Consider the following 15894-nt stretch of genomic DNA (forward strand, 5'->3'; position numbering starts at 1 on the left):
TTTATACTATAACTGCAGCGCATTTATAGGTCGCAAATACCCTGCTATCATGTTATACGAAACTTTAAGCTTTGTATATGTATTGAAAACAATTATAAGTGCTTGTTCGTGTGAATGTGTGCACATATAGAGAACTTATTGTTATGCTGTAGACAAGTGTATATATTTATATGGGTTTCAACTATCAAATTGGAGACCTCTTGAGCATTGATAAATAAACAATCTTATCTAATTTATATTTTTTTTAAATATTTAAACAACAAAAATTTTTATTCATTCCCTGTGCCGTATTTAAAAGTACAACATGAATAAATAGACTCAAAAATTAATTAAATGCTTTTTGAACAAAGGACACAAAGTCTTCGTAGAGCTTCTGTGGCACCTGGAATGCTGGGAAGTGTCCACCGTCCGGATAATGTGTGCTATGTATCAGATTCGGGTATTTATTAGCCAGCACAGAGTCGGGCGCATGGAAGATTTCGTGGGCAAAACGAGCACAGCCTGCAGGCGCCTTGATTGGCAAATTTTCCAAATTCAAACTGAATTGTTCTTTGCTCAACGACTCAGAATACAAACGCATGGAGGTGGTTATCGAGTTAGTAACATAGTAGATCATTATGTTATCGAGCAGCTGTTCGTAGGTAAAATGTTTAGTTAAGCCGCCGTCCTTTAAGTTCTTATACGCTGGATTGGTCCATGTGGAGAACTTTTCAAGTATATAAGCAGCCAGGCCAACGGGATTATGTGCCAAAGCAGCGCCAATAGTATCTGGCTTGGTGGCCTGTATATGTGCATAGCCAAACTCTTCCATAATTGTGACAAATAAGTGGCCTACGCCCTTGTAGTACTCTGAGTATTGGCTGTCTATGTAAAAGGATGGAATGATGGAGGAGAGTATCAAACGTAGACTACCCAATGGGCTATTGTTGCCACACATATTGGAGTGATAGCCCAGCGTGTTCTCTGGGAATAGGCTGGCAATACTGCTGCCAATAGTGCTGCCCCAATCGCCGCCCTGAATGACGAACTTATCAAAGCCCAGACGCAGCATCAGATTGCGCAAGATCACTGACACCTGAGCGACGCCCATTCCAGGTCGCGAAGCACCCTAAAACGAGAGATAGAAAATATCTCAGTTAATTGGTTTAAAGATGAATATCGCGAGTTATTTACCTGTGACCAGCCATAGCCTGGCAAACTGGGCGCTATCACCTCGAAAACGTATTCACTCTTATCGCTGCCTGTGGTCAGCAATGGAATGAAATCATAGAATTCTCTAACAGTTCCAGGCCAGCCATGCATCAGGAGCAAGGGCAGCACCTTTTTGCCCTCTACATTAGTTGGCTTCGCATGTATAAAATGAATCTTCAAACTATAAATACACAAATAGTTAATTAGCATAACCCAATTGTTTCATATGCAAAGCAACATATAAATATGTATGTATGTATATGTGTATATGTATATATGTGTGTGTGTATGCAGCTTACCCTTGAATTTCAGTCTGGAAATGCTGGAATTTCTTAAGGAATTGCTCGCGTTCATTCCAGTTGGGCAAATAACTGTCACGCCAATATTTCACCACCTTTTTCAGCTCATTGGAATTGATACCGTATTCAAAGCCAATGCCTTCTAACGGTTCCTGTACTTTGAGCGGACGTTCCAGCTGTGCCTTCAAATCGGCTATAAGCTGGAAAGGGGAAAATAAAAATGAAGATAAATTGAATACATACATATGTATATTTATATATACATATGTATATAATTAATTTGATCTATGACCCACCTCAGGCGATACGCTTATGTCGAATGGCTTAATGGCTTTAATCTCTTGATATTGGCCCTTAAGCTGGGGTCCCCAATATTCATTATTATCCAAATCTGGACGTTTGCCAGGCGCCCCCAAGTCGCGGTAGTTCTTGTAGCCTACGGCGACTAGAAGCGCTAGGCCGCCGATCAGTATGCGCACTGTAGTCGACGCTGCAGATGGCATTTTAATTTTCTTATAATTTTTGTTTTTTCAATACAACCGGCGTCTGCTACCCGATGAGAAATAAACACAACCTCACGCTTTCGCTTGCCAAACCACACTGCCAAACCAGTGAGAAACAAGCAACGGTGACCGGTCCGTTTGCAGCTGCAAAAATGCGTAGTAGGAAAAAACACTAATATCATGATTGAGGGACGAAAAAGCATGAGCTGATATTTTCTGTATAAAGTTATACACCGCTGCACACAATGATAAAGTTCAGCAAAGCTAATAGTCAGGACATGAAAATATATTTAAAAAAAATTAAAATCATTTTAATACATTCTCGACTACAAATTATAAATATTTATTTCTATATTCATTTTAATACATTATTTTAAATATATACGTTTTTTCTGTATTTAATATTTGTAAGAGTTCTATAGTTATTACAAGCAACATAGTTGCTCTCTTGATCACCGTATGTTTGTCATTCTCTCTTTCGCACAAACACATACACACAGGCAAATGTGTATACAACCACGTAGATCGAGAAGCAACACAAACGAGTGACAGTCGTGCTTATCGTGAGCTAAAGCTGACACGAAAAACATATGTATATATTTTGCATAATTAACTAAGACACAAATTTATACAGTTACGACTTCCCTTAAATTTTTGCTTTATTTTATTGTAGTTTTATAAGGTATTCGGCACTTTCTCCAGGGGAATCCCTTTAATTTACATAAATGTTGTTTGTCGATAGCTTGTAAATAAATATAAACTCTCCTCCTTAGCCGACAACAGTTATGAATTGCGAGCATGACAAAGCAGCACGACAATTGATAATGTGAAATTTGAGCTTAACGATGACACGCATTAAACATATGTACAACGCCAACAATACAAAGTGCAGGTTACAGTGTTGGAAAGGAAAGGCAATGTTGAATTTGAAAGTGCACGCTATTTGAAATGATTAGAAATTTTAAATTGAGAAATTTTAAAAGCCTTCTTTTATAGTTTGTTACTTTTTAAACAAATTTATTCAGTTTCATTCAGTTTGTAGTCCAACTTTTTGAACAAATGTCGTAAAATCATTATACAACATGGATGGCATTTCCATGGCAGCAAAATGACTGCCATGCTGGAAATACATGCTATGCTTTATATTGGTGAATTTGTCCTTCAGCTGCCATTCGGATGCAGCGGGTAAATCAAACCTAAAGCGACAACAACCCATGGGAACATCAGTTTGCACACGTTCCAGCTGAAGATCCCGATAGGTCTTCGACGTATTCTCTGCATAGAAACGTGCAGCAGTCGTTGCCGCATTATTCAGATAATAGATCATTAGATTATCGAGCACAGCCTCCAGACCAAAGATCGTGACCATGGCACCGAAGTCCTGCTTTAAGCTGGGACTCGTGCAGGTCTGGAACTTTTCGAGTATATAGGCAGCCAGTGCCACGGGACTGGAGCTGAGTGCAGCTCCGATGGTATCCGGCTTGGTGGCCTGTATGTGGAAATATCCGCTCTCAACCAACAGCTCCTGATACTGCTCCCAAATGCCCACATGATGATCGTGGAACATGCGTGACTTGAGTACCTTATCCGGATAATAATGGGTGTAGATACCCTTGAGAATGGACAGTGGAGTGTTCATAATGCACATATTGGAATGGTAGCCGAGCACATTATCCGGATAGAGTGTGGCCAGATTGCTGCCAATAATGCTGCCCCAGTCGCCGCCCTGAATGAAGAATTTCTTGTGGCCCAATCTCAACATCAGATTACGCATGACAGTGGCCATTTCAGCGGCATTGAAGCCCACACGTGTGGCGGCCTGGATATTAAAATAAAAGAAAATTAAATCAATATTTATATCTATGTATATACACTTCTCTTATACTCACATCCGACCAGCCGTAGCCAACAAGAGAAGGCGCAACCACTTCAAAGGCATTATCAGTTATGTTTTGATCTTTAACCAGCATGGGTATAAAATCATAAAATTCCCGCACCGATCCAGGCCAGCCGTGGAGCAGCAGCAACGGATAGACATTCTTCTTGGCAGCCACCTCCTCAGACACACGCTCGTGTATATAGTGAATCTTTAAGCTGCAAAAATAAGAGAACACCACATGCGATTGCCTCGCTTAGTCAAGTCAGGGGAAATTCTCTCTTATACATGTCACGCATACAGTAATAGCTTGAGCATGAACTTGACCATACCATGCATGCACGCAGGCATATATTCAAACGTAGACGCCACTTGTAGAGAGCATTTGTCTCACACGAAAAATTCCACCCCAGCCCAATTTGCTATTTGCTGTGCTCTTTCGAGCGCTAATGCGATCGAGCCAGATAGTGTCTCTCTCAATATACTACTTTTGTTTTTGTTTACTCTCAGTGCTTTCTCTCTCTTTCTTCCTAATTGAATTTTTGAAAGTTTTGTATTTTAATTGTTGTTTATATTCTTCCAAGAATAAATTACTGCAAAATAGCTACAAAGTTTGCTACGCTCATAAGAAATGCAAATTTGAAGAGTAATTGATGCTCGACACAAGCATGCACGCACACACATTTACTTTTGCTCGCATGTGCGCACGTGTGCAGTATAAATGAATATGAATTTGTGTGAGTGGATTTGTCTGCCTTTTGATGATGTTTTGATTTGTTTGTTCTATATTTTCGATCGACGTGTTGTATAGCTAGTGATAATTAGAGCCACATGCTTACCCCTGTATCTCGGTTTTGTATTGCTTCAGTGAGTTAAGATAGTTTTGCCTTTCATCCCATTTGGTGAGGTATTTCTCTCGCCAGTATTCGACAAACTGCGCCAAGGCATTTGTATTAAATCCATACTCAAAGGCAATGCCGTCGAGTGGTTCGGTTAGCTTTAAGGTGCGATTTAGCTGTTGTCGCAAGTCATCGATTTCCGCTTGTGGCACATCCACAACAAAATCATAGATTTTCGTATCGGGCTTATAGTTCTTGCCATCTCCAGGTCCCCAATACGTGTCGTCTTTAAACTCCGGCCGGGGCAGCGGACGTGTCAGGTCTGTGAACAATAGATAACCATAGCCCGCAATGCTAGCAAGTATGGCCACAATCAGTCCAAATATAACTAAGCACTTCATATTTTTCTATTTTTTATTTTTTATATTTTTTATCTGCCTAATGACGAAAATCTTAATGAGTCTCATCGAGTATGCACGACTGTTCACACCGCTCGATGTTAACCAACTGACGATTGGCCCATGCTTTGACAGTCTAGCCAGCGTTAAGCTATACTATATATACGCACCGACGAAATTTATTGATATACGAGTAGTAAGTATTATACGTATATAAATAAATGATATGATAGTGGGCCTCGGCGGACAGTGGGGCGCATTCAGAATTTTAATTGAGCGATGAGAATCAGAAAATATGTTTTATATAGGTGTGTAGACATCGATAATTGAACTTTGATATTGATATTGACGTATATATAGGCTATAAGTATTTACTTGATATATTATTAAGCCATTTTATCGACATGAAATAGGGGTTGCATTTTTCTATATATATATATATAACAAACTATATCATATATTCTGGGAGGTATATTTTAGTCAAGTTATTTATTATATATTATTTATAAGTGTTAGTAAGGCTAACATATTTTATTGTATATTTTTTATTAAGATACAACTTAAAAAAAAAATATATTTTATTTTAATAAATTTATTATATGTATATACAAAAAAATATTCTTAAAGAAATTAGTTTCATTTTTTTAGTCCATTTTTTTCATTATTTTTATTTATTCATGAATTTATTATTATTTTATATTTTAATATTATATAAAATATACAAAATTTATAAATAAATTTATTATATGTATAGATAAAAAAAAATATATTCAAGAAATTACGTTTTATTTTTTAGTCCATTTTTTTATTTTTTTTTAATTAATATTATTTTATATTTTAGTATTAAAAAAGATATACAAAGACCATACTTTCGTGCAATTTTTAAAATACTAGATAGATTTTTTAGAAAAATGTTTTTTTTGGTTTTATTTATATATTTTTTTAAATTTTATTTTTTTTATTATTTTTTTTATTTTTTATTTTTATTTTTTATATAATAAATTTATAGTTATGTTACAAAAAGTTTGACATTCTTAAAGATAAAATATCTATAAGTAACTCTAGAAAAGCTAAGCGTAATACCTATTGAATATCAGAGATAAAAGAGAATATATAGAGTGTAATAATATTTTTATGACAGCTAAAACTTTTATTGATCACTTGCTCTTTCTATTATATATCATATCAGTCATCAATTTTAGTCAAAATTTCATCAAATCTAGTCACTGTAGCTCTGAGAAGTTTGTTACGAGCTCCGGTGTCGTCTGGAGAGTACCTGCTTATCGCAATCTTATCATCATTGAAATTATTTAAACTTATTTATTACTTATTTTCCGCTTCTCTCTGCTGCTGATGTGGCCTCAAACACTGGCAAACATCAGACAAGTAGGCCACGTGTTGAGGATCTTTGGACATCCGAGAATTTCCCTCGACTTCTAAGTAGACAATAAACAGATTTGAATATTTTTAAGAAAATTTCTATAATATACACACACACACTCTCTGACTATGGTCGATGGTGCCGCGCTGCACGTTTGCCCGCACATAACACTGAAGATGCAATCGGCCGATGGGGGCGTGGTGCTGTTTCGCATACGTCGCCTGATGCCGTTGGGCGAGCTGAAGGCTGCGTATTGCTCGCAAATGGGCTTGGCCAAGGATTTGGCTAGCCTCTTCTTCGATGGCGAGCAAATCAATGACAACGAAACGGCCAACTCATTGGAGCTGCAGGACGAGGATCTAATGGATGTGCTAATGAAGCAACAGTTCGAAGCGGGCGATGCGCCGGCGCTGGCCATGGATATGTCAATTAGCTAAGAGCAGCCAGCAGCAAAAACAAATCAAAAAGCAACAACAGCTGCACAAAAGCCTTTTGCACTCTATGCTGAAGACGCCTAACGGCTGAGGCATGTCAGGGCATTCCGGGCGCCGTCTTTGGCCTATAATCTTTGTATATTAGGCCAACAATTATGTCGTCGACAGGCAGCAGCGTTGCCCAGGAGTGGCGTCACAAAAGTGCCGGCGAACATGCAAGGCAACACCACCAACCCGCAACCCACCCACCCGACCACCTGCCGCCGCCCAACTGGGGCGGCTGAAACAATGCAAACATTTCGACATTCGTATTGCAAGTAAAATTAACGCAATTAGGCCGATGCATTGCAGCAACGACGTTTTTTTTTAGGTTTTCCAGGTGCCACGCCCACTTTGCGTGTGGCGCCCAAATCGAATGGCGAAATAGCACTTGGCAGCGTGTCAAATGCAGCCGTAGATATCCTCGCTGATTTCCATGCGCACACAATCTCGAGTCGAACGTCGAGAAATCATTTAATTGCCGCATTGAATGGGCCCTGAGCTGGTGGAGCTGGCCCCTTTGGGCTTAAGTAATTTGTTTGCAGCGCTTTATGGAGTGCTAGCCGAAGTTTTTTTCTATTACCCTGCAGCTAGCTGTGCTCAAAGGGTTAATTGTTTCGAGAAATAACAGAGCTTTGTTTCAGTTAACATTTTGCCGTTGCAGTTTACTAATTTTGCCTTTTCATAATATTTGCTAATATTTTAGTAAATTTTTTTTAGAATGAATTAAAACAGAAATTAGAAATGTTTATTTAACATATCTTTGACTTGAGAACTTTGCAGTTATAGAAAATACATTTTAAATGTTAAATTGAAAACACCATCGAAACCTCGACGTATTCCAAAATCCAAATATAACCCAAAAGCTATAAAAAAAAGTTTTGTTTTAAAAAATATTTTAAAATTCTAAAGCATTATGAAAAAAAAATTTCAGAACTTTAATCTCAGATGAAAGAGCTTTGAAATAGAACAGAAAAGGGTTAAACCTACATGGAGCTGAAAAATTTTTTCAAACTGGGAAAATTTTTAATTTACAAAAAGTCATTCTTAAGATCTTTTTGCATAATTAATTTTATCATTTATTAATTTTTGGCTTCCATTTTATACTTTTTTCTTTTAGCTAAAAGTTTCAAAAAATCCAAAAATTATTTTTATTTTGTTTTAGCTCTCAGACATATTCAAATACTTTTTAAGCTCAACTCAATTTTGATGTTTTCTGATACAAATCTGCAAGCTTCAAAAATTTGCTTGAAATATTTAAAATTTAATATATAATTGACAACATTTATTAATTTATACAATTTACATATTTTATCCAAAATTGATTTTCTGTTTATATTAAGTTTTTTATACATTTTTTTTCATATATTTTTATTTATTTTTATTTTTGTTTTCAGCATTTGCACTCAAAGAGCTCCAGCGAACCACAGGTTAACACACTGCCAGCTTTTCAGTTGACTTATTCATAATCCAGCATATGCTTGACTAGAACACATATGCCATCTGACTTAAGACTTTTCAATTGCAGCGCATCTGCTTAGTCGCGCATACTCAACTCGCAGCCATTTTGTTGATTTTTGTTTTTTTGTTTTTCGCTGTGTTTTGTATCTAGGACTATATAAAAGTTAGGTACTTTGAGTACACATAGTTTCCGGAACCGCCTCGTGTAATGGCCGCAATTATCATGAGCTTGGCACGCACCGCCATGAGGACGACGACGACGAAGTCGAGGTGGAGCAATCGTGGTGCATTGAACCGTTGGCAATTGATTTTTGACATGACAATTTTTTACAGGCTGTAAAGTCGTAATAGAAGCGACTAACTATATATATATATAAATAACTATATCGATTGAAGTAAATGAGCTAGAGATAGAGGAAGTGGGATCTAAGCTCGACGCTTTTTGTTGCATACTTTTAGGCTTTATGTGAATTTAGCTTAAAGTTAGGCAATAAGTGCTAGAGACAGCTAGAACTATGAGCTAAGCACTTGGGTATGTGCAATGTATATAAAGTTTATACACAATTCAGAGCTCAGAGAATATATACAAACATTTTTGAAAAGCTTCAGATACACAGACGGACCGAGCTGTCCTTCCTTCAGACGAACAGACAGTAAGATGTAATTTGCACAGAACCAATATACTCTTTTCACTATGTGAACGAGTGTGGAGACTGGCTGAACCTTTGTTCCTCTATCAAGCGAATCTAATTGTTATAGAGTACTTAAATTTAGCTACTTTCAAGCTAAAACAGCGGCGAGTTTCACACAACATTGAGGCTCAGGCGCACTACTATTTTAATGAACAGAGCTGTATATTAGAAAAAGCACTTATATAAAAATATCTATAAATACATGAAAATATATGTAAATATCATATATATAATAGAACAAATATTAAAATTCCATAACATTTCCCATCAATTAATTATCTTGATCAATCCATTCACCGTTTGCATCATTCCACACAGGAAATTCCCTTTTTTCAGGTCGATTTGTGCCATCAGCGCCCAATTCGTCATCATCAACCTGAGCGAGACTCAGCTGCAGGTAAGAAAAAAATACAGTTAGCTACAGTTCAGTCACAGTATGAGCCCCCGCCTCACGCACTCACCCCGCACAGCAAAGCCAACAATAAGGCAATAATTTGAATGTAAACGAATTGCAGCCGCATTTTATTTGTATTTATTTATTTATTTTTTTTTTTTGCTTGGTGCTCAGCTGACGCTCGCTTTGCGACTGAAGCACTTTTTGTTGTTTACAAAAATATTTAAATGAAAAAAAAAAATGCACAATATTTATTAAATATTTTATTCATATTGCTGGGCATTATCAGCTGCTGCTGCTGTTGCTGTTGCTGATAAGGCCCAACGCAATTTCACGCAAAAAAAAACATGCTCTAGCGGGGAGTGTTCGACTAGAAGATACCCTGAACACGGCGCAGAGATGCTGCTCCAGAGACAGATGGGCCTGACTAGATCGACTCAGCTAAGCGTACTGCTCAAGAGCATGTACTTCATGCCTTTTGCCACGCCTTCTTGACCGCCTGTTTCGCCAGTTGTTCATACCCCGAATTCCTATATTCACTGGCTATAAAAAGTATAGGTTTTTTATTCATAATCTCATAAATCAATGTATGCTAAATGAAACAAGCCTCAAGCTGGTGCTTAAGCGACTGCGCTATACTCTTTCGTAAATGAAACCATTGCAAATATCACTTCAAGCTGCTGTGGTCACAGTATGTATGGAGCAATAAATCATCTGTAGCTCCGGCTAAGTCGTTCAAGCCAAACTGTGCATCTATCTAGCTGCACAGGCTCGTCAGCTACATAAGCTGGCGTCTAGAAATTTGAATCTAAAATTCTTGTAACTTGATTTATTTTGATAGCTCAGCTTATTATTTTTTAAAAATCGATAAATATCGATAATGCTTATTGGTCTTTGTAGCTGAACTTGAAGACCTTTAAAGCTCGAGATGCTGCACTTGTAAACGCTAGAGCTTGCTTTCTTATGATTTGTTCCTATATTATACAGAAATGCCTTAAAAATATTTAATATTTATAATATTCTATATTTTTTATGTATTATATATTTTTATTTATTATATATTTTTTATATATTTTTATTTATTATAGATTTTTTATATACTTTTATTTGTTATAATTTTTTTATATATTTTTATTTATTATATATTTTTTATATACTTTTATTTTTTATATTTTTTTATATACTTTTATTTGTTATATTTTTTTTATATATTTTTATTTATTATATATTTTTTATATACTTTTATTTTTTATATATTTTTATTTATTCTATATTTTTTATATATTTTTATTTATTATATATTTTTTATATATTTTTATTTATTATATATTTTTTACATATTTTTATTTATTACATATATTTTATATATTCAGTAGCATTATTTGTTATTAAATGCGGGAAATCAACTGCATCATTTAAGTTCATTAAATTCAAAATATGCAGCTGGCGAGAAATTTTCTATTAATGCTCAGCTGCAGATGAGAGAAAAACCGTTAGTCAAAGTCAATAATGGCATAAATCTGAATGGAAATCAATTGCAGCTGCATTTAGTTCAAAAGTTTTTTTCGTCGACACTCGCTCATCGACTGCCTAAGACTCCTATTTTAGTAAATATAGATGGCAATTGAAACCATTGGAAAATGTGTGTCAAATTGCGCAGATTGCAGGGTAACTCATAGTCGATCATAACCTAATCAATTTATTTAGAAAGAAGCTGACATTGCCAAGATATATAGTATATATGAAATAGTCTCGCAGCACACTGTGCACCCAACTAATATGCTATCTTTACATATTGCGAGCGAGCATATAAAGAGAGACAACAACAAATATATAGAACTAAAAAAAAAATAATTGTCATAATTTAAAGGCAATTATTAAAGACAAATGTTATGTTCAGTTGAATAAAATATTTCAATAAATTTGAAGAGTAAACCAAATGTCATATATATATATATATAGATTTATATATATGGACAAAGTAAATAAAAAGCTGAATGTAAGAAAAATAAGATTTAATGGAAGCCAAACAAAGGCCAAGGCAAATCAAGCCACAAAGAGAGGACTTACCCGATGGGGAAGCACTCGACAGAGCAGCGTCATGCGTTGGCTATAAAAGCGCTGGGCTAGCTTCCAGTTGCTTATCAATCGATACAGTGCGTTACAGTTGCTCAGATACAAAATGCAGCTAACACTTATTGCTCTGCTCTGCTGTCTACTTGGCGCTGCCTTGGCCATGCCGCAGCCGGAACGTCAGTCCGAACAGTCGAAGCCGAATGGCGATGTCTGGAACGAAAGGAAACAGTTTAATCCGCCCAATGAGCAGCGTTTCCTGCTGGACGGCGGCTACAACAAGGACAGCACCGGCAAGGATATCTGGGCCCAGGCCCAGGCGCCCGTCTGGACCAGCGACAACAAACGCCACGAATTCGATGTGGTCGGCAAATATGGCCAACATCTGGGCGGACCCTACGGCGATAGCCCACCATCATATGGCGTTGGTGGCACCTACAGATTCAGATTCTAAAACTTTTAAATAAAAATAAATAAAAGCATTTATGCAAATTTATATATATGAAAATATTTAATGAAGGCGGGGCATGGGCTTGTTCTTGAAGAGATTTTCATAGAGTTGCTTTCCAGGGTAGATCGATTGCCAAATGACTGAGGATGGCTTTAAGTGTGAAGCCAATTTATTGCCTTGTTCTATTTACTAAATATGTGAGAAGATTTATCAACATAAATTGATTTCTTTCTACCTCATTTTTAGCTTTCTTCCAGAAACTTTTGCCTTGCTTCATGCTTGCTGTGTTAATTTTCCTTGATTCTTGATTCTTGATTCTTGATTTCCTTTTCGGTAAATCACTCTCAGTGCTGTGATTTCCATTCATCTATTTTCTTTTTTATCTCTTCATGTCTTCATGCCTTTAAAGATTTTACTAAAATTTTCCTCTAACTTTCTAATTTGTATTCCATAAATTATATAATATATATAATAAATTATAATATATTATATACTATAGTATAATTTCTAAATATTTTATTTTTGCTTATATTCAAATATATATTATATTATATATAACATACATATTATATTATATTAAAATAAATTTTTATTTATATTTTTTTGCTGACCATATTGGGCTAAGTACAATTTCCCCCTCGGCTTGGTGATTTTATTGTTAGCTTTTTTCTGTTTTTATTTTGAGTTTCAACTTTTTGCTGGCACTCGAGTTTTATCAAATATTTATTCTCTACGATTTTGTATTAAATAATTAAATAAATAAAATAATGATCTGATACAAATTTGAATCGTTTCTATATGCCAGCTCGCAGAAACCATTTGCCATGCCAATAACTTTTTATAGTTCTTAAGCAAGCTTTAATTTCTCTCAGTGTACTAACAGCTGATCTATGCAAACTTTTTCTTTAGTTATCGACTCTCATTGAGTTAGCTTGTGTATGTCATTGTCGCGCTCTGAATATTACATTAAGAAAGTCCAACTAGAGCCAAAAGTTCTTCAGCAATTCAGTATCCATAGTAAAGCAGATCTCATGCTTATGTGTGAGTGTGGTGTGCATGTATTGTTATGTGTTGTGCTATGTATGTGTAAAACAATCATCAAGTCATATGAATAGTGTTTCAGGGTATATCCTAGTTGGACACTTTCGTCTAGAGAACTCTTACTTCATTTCTATACGAAATCGTAGAGAATAAATATTTCTATTCAATTTAATACGTATACGCGCTGTATGCCACGTGCAGCGGTTATTTACTTACTGAATTTATTCAAAATATATTTTTAAAAGTGTAGCTGCGAGTCAGTCTAAAGAAACTAAAGGCAATAGCCATGATATATAGCCTGATATACAATATAAAAATTGTTTTCAAATTGGTTATGCAACAGAATGCGATCTTCAAGGCCCAGATATTGCCTCGCTCAATAGAAGCTATTAAAAATAAACAAATTTTCAAACTGTTTCAATAGCCCAGCTCAAGACAAAGACTTCTTGCGAGTAAACAACATACGCAGCAAAGTAAACTTTATCATATTTAATATAAAAAGTAAACATTTTGCCACAAGCATTGAGACACATTCAATTATCAAGCAAAAATTCCCCCAGGCACACATAAAAAAGGAATCACCTGGGGGAAGCACTGCAAGGGCTGATAAGCTGCAGCAGATGCTTGACACTCGCTTATCTGCGGCAGCACCTGCTATAAAAGCGCTGCTCCAGCTTAGTTCGATTATCAGTTGATTTAGCTACAGCTACAGCTACAGCCTCACAAAAATACAACATGCAAGTGACACTCATTGCTCTGCTCTGCTGCCTGCTCGGCTCAGCCCTGGCCATGCCGCAGCCCGAAAAGTTGGACGTGAGCAAGGCATCGGCATGGACCGAGCGTCCACCATCGGGTCCGCCACCAGAGCAGCGTTTCCTGCTGGATGGCGGCTACAACAAGGACAAGAACGGCCAGGATGTCTGGGCCATGGCTCAGGTGCCCGTCTACACCAGCGACGACAAACGTCACGAATTCGATGCGGTCGGCAAATATGGCCAACATCTGGGCGGACCCTATGGCAACAGCCCGCCTTCCTATGGTTTCGGTGGCAACTACAGATTCAGATTCTAAGATCTCTGCGAGAATCTAAAGAATTATGAGCTTAACACAATCGAGTCTTATCAAAATTATTTTAATCTAAATTATTAAATAAATTGTATTAAAGAATTGAATTCGAAAATATTTCTTTTTACTTATTTTATTAACTATGGCCAGCTCTAATCATCTCTGAGCGGGATTTCAATGAACTTTGTGTCTTAGAGCATTCAAGGCACACTCAAAGGCAAGCAATGAAAGGTCTGCAGATGCTTCTGCTTCTGCTTCCCTTAGTCGTCACACGCTATGAGTTATGAGTTATGAAACAATTTGGCTTCTAGATGCGCGATCTTAATGACTTTTTGAGAGCATGAATCTGACTTTTTTAATATATCTTTTTAAGCTATTGATAAGAGAGCAAAGAGCAAGAAGAATCAACTCCACACAGGGCACTCTGGAGCGACTCTGCAGCCTTGACGCTGCCAGCATCAATGCCATTGACGTCAACTACTTCGTGCTTAGAGTCACTTCTATATATATATATATATATATATGTACATATTCTATATACAATTCACTAAGCAACAAAAATACGTCAAATTTCTTCGTAATCAAATTTTTTTGGGGCATCCCTTGGAGTGTTTTTTTTTTTTTTGGGAAAATTTAAACTTCCATTAAAATCTAATTTAAACTCAATTTAAATTAATAAATTATTCAGATTCTTATGCAAAACATAAACAAAAAAAAAACACTAAGTGAACCAGCAATCAAAACATATTGTTCTTCAATATAATTTCGCCATCGAAGATCAAAGCGATTTCTGAAGCGAGAATTGCCCGAGAATGGGCAAAAACGTAGGCTCAACTTTGATTACTTTGAAGAGGTCAGCACAGTTATTCACTACGCTTCGAACACACCTCGCAAACACTCTAATAAGTGGTGTTTATATATAGATATACCCATGTATATATGCCTGCTATTGTCGCTCTTACCAGCTCACCTTATATAGCCAATAAATATGATAAGTGATGCCTCGGCACGTGTAAGCCGAGCCCAAGCAAGATTCGCCAAGGTCTTCTTTCTCGTATGATTTATGCAAATTTCATAATGAGAAAAGCATTTGTTAATGTTTCACAATGAATCCTAGAACCGAAACCCGAAAAGTGATTCATTTTGCGTTTTCGCTTTCATTCACAGTCTTCATAATTGGCCAAACAACATTTATTTATAGACTCGACTCTTGGGGTTAGTCTGACATGATGAATTTTCATTGCAGCCTCTTTTGACAGTTAACGCAATAAATCCAATTAGGCAACAATAGATTCTTGCGGCAGGTTTCATTAGCCAAAAACAGTCGTCGCGCGCTTAAATTGCTAATAGCAACAACAAGAAGAAGAAGAAAACTGAAAGATATAGTCATAAAGACATCTTCAATTAGCTAAACTGCAAGCTCATCTCGCTGCGACTGTCAGCCGTAAATTTTATTCAATTCTGCGACATTTGTTCCGGGGTAGACGCACGTCTCAAGGATAACCCAAGCACAGTTCATATCAAATTCCTAAAGATGAGTCTCTGATAAATCAAATGATATTTAAATTGTGTTTATTATTGTCATAGTTAATGCAATAGGCAACAGAGGGGCGTGGCTGATCAGACTCTATAGAGACTAGCCCCTCAGTAGCCATCTGTGCGTCTTCTCTGTGAACTCATCGAACTCAGCAGCTACAAAAGCCAAAGACTTGAGTTGCTTAAAGCAGCATCTAGAAGCCACAAAGTTCATTGAAATC

General features: G+C 36.4%; 5 protein-coding genes across 5 annotated transcripts; 3 read left to right on the forward strand and 2 right to left on the reverse strand.

Annotated features, from left to right (window-relative positions):
* Positions 1–238: 238 nt before the first annotated feature.
* LOC111592412 (juvenile hormone epoxide hydrolase 1) lies at positions 239–2104 on the reverse strand. The gene is made up of 4 exons (XM_023304587.2): positions 1787–2104; positions 1491–1690; positions 1174–1372; positions 239–1108 (listed from the first exon to the last, which is right to left on the reverse strand). The coding sequence occupies exons 1-4, from the start codon at positions 1991–1993 to the stop codon at positions 326–328; spliced, it is 1389 nt and encodes a 462-aa protein (XP_023160355.2). The 5' UTR covers positions 1994–2104; the 3' UTR covers positions 239–325.
* An 879-nt stretch (positions 2105–2983) lies between these two features.
* On the reverse strand, positions 2984–5219 carry LOC111592410 (juvenile hormone epoxide hydrolase 1). The gene is made up of 3 exons (XM_023304585.2): positions 4709–5219; positions 3883–4087; positions 2984–3812 (listed from the first exon to the last, which is right to left on the reverse strand). Exons 1-3 carry the CDS (start codon positions 5107–5109, stop codon positions 3021–3023), a joined length of 1398 nt encoding a protein of 465 aa, XP_023160353.2. The 5' UTR covers positions 5110–5219; the 3' UTR covers positions 2984–3020.
* Positions 5220–6559: 1340 nt separating this feature from the next.
* Positions 6560–6979, forward strand: LOC111592414 (small ubiquitin-related modifier 2-A-like). Its single transcript, XM_030225145.1, has one exon. It carries the CDS (start codon positions 6616–6618, stop codon positions 6922–6924), a length of 309 nt encoding a protein of 102 aa, XP_030081005.1. The 5' UTR covers positions 6560–6615; the 3' UTR covers positions 6925–6979.
* A 4664-nt stretch (positions 6980–11643) lies between these two features.
* Positions 11644–12053, forward strand: LOC111592423 (diptericin A). Its single transcript, XM_023304598.2, has one exon. The coding sequence runs from the start codon at positions 11690–11692 to the stop codon at positions 12032–12034; it is 345 nt and encodes a 114-aa protein (XP_023160366.1). The 5' UTR covers positions 11644–11689; the 3' UTR covers positions 12035–12053.
* Positions 12054–13776: 1723 nt separating this feature from the next.
* Positions 13777–14193, forward strand: LOC111592422 (diptericin A-like). Its single transcript, XM_023304597.2, has one exon. The coding sequence runs from the start codon at positions 13808–13810 to the stop codon at positions 14141–14143; it is 336 nt and encodes a 111-aa protein (XP_023160365.2). The 5' UTR covers positions 13777–13807; the 3' UTR covers positions 14144–14193.
* Positions 14194–15894: the final 1701 nt, after the last annotated feature.

The sequence above is a fragment of the Drosophila hydei genome, unplaced genomic scaffold (genome assembly GCF_003285905.1).
Source record: "Drosophila hydei strain 15085-1641.00,03,60 unplaced genomic scaffold, DhydRS2 tig00008122-arrow-pilon, whole genome shotgun sequence".
NCBI lineage: Eukaryota > Metazoa > Arthropoda > Insecta > Diptera > Drosophilidae > Drosophila > Drosophila hydei.